General features: G+C 32.6%; 1 protein-coding gene across 1 annotated transcript; it reads left to right on the top strand.

The window, feature by feature from the left end:
* Positions 1-684: 684 nt before the first annotated feature.
* On the top strand, positions 685-4215 carry LOC145586859 (11-beta-hydroxysteroid dehydrogenase A-like). Its single transcript, XM_081643816.1, has 6 exons — positions 685-993; positions 2791-2983; positions 3086-3171; positions 3399-3530; positions 3634-3795; positions 3925-4215. Exons 1-6 carry the CDS (start codon positions 811-813, stop codon positions 4213-4215), a joined length of 1047 nt encoding a protein of 348 aa, XP_081499942.1. The 5' UTR covers positions 685-810.
* The last annotated feature ends 1590 nt before the right edge of the window (positions 4216-5805 follow it).

Below are 5805 nucleotides of genomic sequence, written 5' to 3'. Positions count from 1 at the left end.
TGAAGTGCAAATACACTTGAACATTGTAATATAATCTTAAAGCTTATGATATCTAGACTTAAATTGGATAGGAAAGTCAAAGGTGTACCAGACAAGGATGGTGAGTATATAGATGTGCAAAGATCTAAAAATACCAAAATATAATCTAAACTAAAACAACTAATCAAGTAAACTTTATATTCATGCCACGTAACATGTACAATAGAACTTATAGGAATATAGGAAAAAGATCCATTATATAACGTGTAAACTAGGTTCATTTATAAGTTTATCAATTTAAGAACCGAGCTGAGGGCACTATCATATATACTCGTAGACTCGTAGTTAATACGGCATAATCATGTAAGTACAATAGGAGAATACATGTAACAATTGACCAAGTAAAGCTTAGTGAAATTGGTGGAAAACTCACCTTGTGACTTTGAAGTTATAAGTTCGAGTCCCACCAACTACAAAATGCTTTGGAGTAGGGGGATTCTCTTACCTCTCCCTCTACTCTCAAGCATTGACTTACGGAACTGGACTGGCTAAACCTATGAGAAGGTCTGATTCAGTAGACATACTACAAACATACAACTGGAAAGCACCCCAAATGATAATGTGGGGGCAAAGAGCAATGTCCACGCGTGTCCTAAAAAATCCATGCAATTGCGCCATCAGTCGACCACAACATGCATCGTCTCCACCGCTTTCCTTCCTGACCCTTATAGAGTAGTATGCACTCTTCCTTTAGTTCCTCTTCATCTCTATCTTTTTTTTATTTTCTCTTTGTTTGATTCATAATTTACAGTTATAATTTGGGTTTGAAATATGGAGTTGATAAATACATTTCTGAATTTTGCAGCTCCTCCGTTTACTTTTATAACATTGTGCTTTTTGTTGCCACCTTTTCAAATCCTTAAGTTTTTCTTGTCTGTTTTCTCCTCCGTCTTCCCTGAAGATGTTTCCGGCAAAGTCGTCCTCATTACCGGCGCTTCCTCTGGTATTGGCGAGGTAATTTTATTTATCAACAAAAAGTTCAAGCTATGCATGAATGCATCTATTGAGAAATACTACTCATAATAGGCCCAGTTTATTTAAAAATAATTTTAATTTAGTAAAAATAAGTTGAGGAAAATTCAATAAATTAATAAATATAATATGACATCTATAAAAAATAATTTCAATTCAGAAAAAAATAATTTCAGTTCTTCAAAAATAAGTTAAAAGAGAACAGCCGTAGTCGAAATTCTAATCAATTTTACGTACATGCACCTATGTTATACTTATATACATATTGCCCTATCAGTGCTTTATAGTCCAACCCTTACATATCGATCATATTTTATCTTCGTAAACTTACATTTGTGTCTTGTTTAATATTCTTTCATTTAGGTTAATTATTCTCAATTGCATAGTTATTGGTCTTTAAAAGCTTACATTTTACTATTAATGTTTGTGCACAATCTAACTTTTGCAATATTAGTGCTCTATACTTTGCTTTTTAATAATTGTAAGACAACCTTATGACACATACTTTGGGATCAAAATTTTATAATGTAAACGATGAAATTAATCAAAATGGTTTTTCACATGGTACCTAAACCTTTTCTAATCCTAATTTCAAAATTATTTTGATCGTTGGTTTACCTTCACTTATCTCCTAAATTGCAGGTTTAAAAGTTGTACTACAAATATAAAAGAAAAACGGAGACATTACTACAAGTATGTAGGATTTAAAATAGAATAACTTTTGTATACATCCAGTGTACAGTAATTTATTGTGCATCGGGTCACTTTTTTTTGTACATTCAATTTATTTATTGTACATCCAATTTATTTAAAAGTTTTTCTTAGTCACGTGAATACTTGTTAGTTTTTTTTTTTTTTTTTTCAATGTATATTTTAATTTTTGAATACCAATGATTATAATGACTATTAGTTTAAGTTTCAAGTTGGCACACGTGCCATTTAATTAGTTTGTACAATAAATAGAGGGAATATGAAAATACTACACAAAACCAATAAAATCTCGTAATATTTATTCTTATAAATAAAAAAATATCTATAAATAAACTAAAACAACCGTTGATATCATCAATTTTTCAAATTGTATGCATGTCAAGTTGTAGTTAAAAATTTTCCCATCTAAAATAATTGTTGACATCATTTTTTTTATTTTTTTACCTTAAATTATTACAATAGTTTTTTTTTTTTTTTTAAAATAAACAATTATTATATTATGATGAATTTATGAGTTACTATTTGAATTCAAAATATAATTACTTTCGGTTAAGGAGTACTTCATATTGCATAAATTACTTTAATTTATACTCTTCTGTAAAAATTAGTTAGATCTAAATAGCATTGTAATTAATGGTTATGTTTTTATAATTTATCTCATATGAGGGACATATGTAAAATAAATATTTATTTCAAAGAAATTTTTTATGTTGTGCATAGCACGAGGCTTATCTAGTTTAAAACTAGATAATTGACCATAGGGACAGTAAATGGGAAATATTCTGATGAACAGTGAGACATTATGTAATTTTGAAAGAATACATATTTGATTTAGATTGTTAATTACTTTTATGTGACTATATAATAAAAAAATTGAAAACAACTCCGTGTTATAAGAGAGGGAAAGCTAAGACATTCTTAACATTCTAGTAATATGGGCCCAAAAACTAGTTTTGTTACAACTAACACGATTAATTGTAGCTACATTAGTAACTTGTACAGTTGTACATAGAGATGTAATGATGAATTTAAGCGTGAAATTAAATTAATTTTGTGATATTGGTACAGCATCTAGCCTATGAATATGCAGAAAGAGGTGCATGCTTAGTGCTTACAGCTAGAAGACAAGGAAGCCTAGATGAAGTTGCAGACTTATGTCTTCAGTTGGGCTCGCCCGAAGCAATAGTGGTGCCTGGTGATGTTACCAAAGTTGAAGATTGTCGCCGAATCATTGAAGCTACTATAGGGCACTACGGAAGATGTATGAACGAAGTCGTTTTCTTAGTATTCAAATAACAGTTATGATCAATTTTTATGCTATTTGAAGTACTGGAAGATAACAAGTTTGCCTCTCTTAATGCAGTGGATCATTTGGTCAATAATGCTGGCATTATCGGTGTTAGTCAATTTGACGACTTAGAAGATGTCACCAGAATGAGGCCTGTTATGGTAAATATACTTCTTGCTCTTTAACAAAATAGGACAAATTCTTTACATGTAAAATTTTTAAAGCTAGTATAGATTATGACGAAGTATGTACTCTCCAGTTGTCACGTTAATAATGTTATTTGAACTAGTAATGTGACAAGTCTGACTACTAATGTGAAAACTAAATTAGAAAGTGTACTCTTGTTAGTTTTCAGCTAATTCCTCATCTAAAGCGATTATTGTCGCAGGACATTAATTTCTGGGGTTCAGTGTATATGACCCGATTCGCAATCCCCTACCTCAAGCAAACTACTGGGAAAATTGTTGCTATGTCGTCTTCAGCGTCCTGGATGCCTGTACCAAGAGAGAGTTTCTACAATGTACATATACTTTTGCTAGAATTCTAAAATAAAAATGTTCAATATTCAACATTTTAATCTATTCCCCTTTGATCAACTGACTCTGCTTCGAACAAAATTACAGGCAAGCAAAGCAGCAATGTTGGCGTTCTTTGAGACACTCAGGGTTGAACTAGGTTCCGATGTTAAGATAACGATTGTTACACCCGGTATAATAGAGTCCGAGTTTTCCAAGGGCAAGGTCTGGACAGAAAGTGGCATGAAAGTGGATCAAGAATTAAGAGATGTGAGCTTTAATTTTCTAGTGTAACAATATTTTTATTTGCAAGTACAACATTGAACAAGAATATCTTAAAGAATGTGTGATCTATTACTGTTGTCTATTGACCTTAAGAAATTGATGTGTAATATGCAGGTACAAGTGAATGTAATACCAGTGGGAACGGTTGAAGGAACTGCAAAGTCCATTGTTCGCAGTGTATGCAGGGGTGATCGATACGTGACAGTCCCAGCATGGTTTAAAGTGACGTACTTCTTGGAAATGTTATGCCCTGAGGTGCTCGAGTGGGCATATCGTTTGATGTTCCTTATAAGCTCAGACAGTACACCAACAGGAGCAATGGGGAAACATGCGGTGGATTTTCCCGGGGCAAAGGCAATGCTATATCCTTCTGGTATCCAGTCAGCAGATATCAAGAGAAAGTAAGTGAAGGGTTGGCTTTAGAGTTGAATTCTCAAGATGAGTAACATCAAATGGCTTTGGGTTTTTGTGTTCAGATCTCTTAAAGCTTTTATCTATGTATAATGTAAGGCATCCTAAAAATTATGCAGATACTATCAATAGTTAATTATGTTTTGTGGCAACATTTATGGTATAATTGGAATAAAGTTGGTTTGAATAACTCAGCTGAATATTTTGTTTTAATGTTTAACTAGTTATGCACGTATTTCATATTTTGTACTCTTTAAGTTTCTTTTTGTATTTTGCTGAATTTCCAATACAATATGGTAGCTTAGTTAAAATATCTCAAGGTATGTATTGCCCAATTAATACATTTACACATGTAACATTACCCAATCAATCCTATTTGTTTTAAAAACAAATAAGCTCTATATGTCTAGAATTACTCTACTACATGAAATTTTAAGGTATTTAATCACAAAATGATCACTCGTCAAAGTTGCATAGGTTTATTTTTGGCTTGTACTACCTTTTTTAACACAACAAAGACGAAATATATTAATTAAAGATTATCCTTACATCAATATGATTACAAGAAAAATGGATGTAGGTAATTCCAAAAGTTTATCCTTAAAGATTATCCTTAGCCTGTTATTTTGTTAAGAGTTTTTTTTTTTTCTCTCCCTGGATTTTCTCTCTAATTTTCCCTCTCATTTTATACTTTGCTTAATTGAATAACTGAGGATATTCATCACACCCCGGGGTGTAAGGACCTTAGGAGTTTAACTAGTGTGAATTATAAGTTGATTCTTTTTTACTTTTATACTCTTCCATTTAATGGAAGAGGATAATCTCCAGCATCATGTTGTTCAATCGGATGAACTTATGATTGAAGCAGTTGCACCAGCAATTGTTCCAACTAATTCGTCTTCTGAAGCAGTTCAAAAAACGTCACCCCCTATTTCGTTTAGGGAGGCCGTGGCCAATTCATCTCAATGGTTTAATGATGCACGTAACATTGCCATCACTAGCCTGGAGTGTGATGATGATTCTGATGATCTACCAGAGAATGTTGTTTGCTTCTCTTCTGAAACGCTGAAAAGATTAAGAAAACCCTTGCAACTTACCTTTATGGGAAGGTGTTTAGGATTAAACATTAGGCCTTCTTTCATGGCTACTCGTGCCAAAATCATGTGGAAGATAAAGGGTACTTTAGAAACCATTGATGTGGGAATTGAAATAACATTTATCTCTTTCTTTTTCATCTTTAGATGACTATGAACGTGCCTTATATGGAGGACCATGGTTTATACTTGATCATTATTTAGTGATCACCAAATGGAAGCCAAATTTTAGAGCTTCAAATACAAATTTTGACATCATGTCAATTTGGATTCGATTTCCAGAGCTCCCCGTTGAATACTATGATAAGGAGGCTCTATTTGAGATAGCCAAAAAGGTGGGAATTCCAATCCGTGTTGATTATGCTACGGATAAACTTTCAAGGGCAAGATACGCTAGAGTTTGCATTGAGATTAACATGTCAAAGCCATTGATCACTCAAGTTTGGATTGGCGGCGGATGGCAGCTGTTTAATATGAGAATATTCACTCT

Source organism: Chenopodium album, chromosome 2, assembly GCF_948465745.1.
Source record: "Chenopodium album chromosome 2, dcCheAlbu1.1, whole genome shotgun sequence".
NCBI lineage: Eukaryota > Viridiplantae > Streptophyta > Magnoliopsida > Caryophyllales > Amaranthaceae > Chenopodium > Chenopodium album.
This window is presented reverse-complemented; position numbering and strand designations above follow the sequence as displayed.

Bases quoted from the DNA above. Each gene is read 5' to 3' on its own strand.
- LOC145586859 (XM_081643816.1), top strand. From the start codon at position 811: ATGGAGTTGATAAATACATTTCTGAATTTTGCAGCTCCTCCGTTTACT. The intron at 3,531-3,633 runs GTACATATACTT...ACAAAATTACAG, and splicing joins CAAGAGAGAGTTTCTACAAT to GCAAGCAAAGCAGCAATGTT. The intron at 3,796-3,924 runs GTGAGCTTTAAT...TGTAATATGCAG, and splicing joins TGGATCAAGAATTAAGAGAT to GTACAAGTGAATGTAATACC.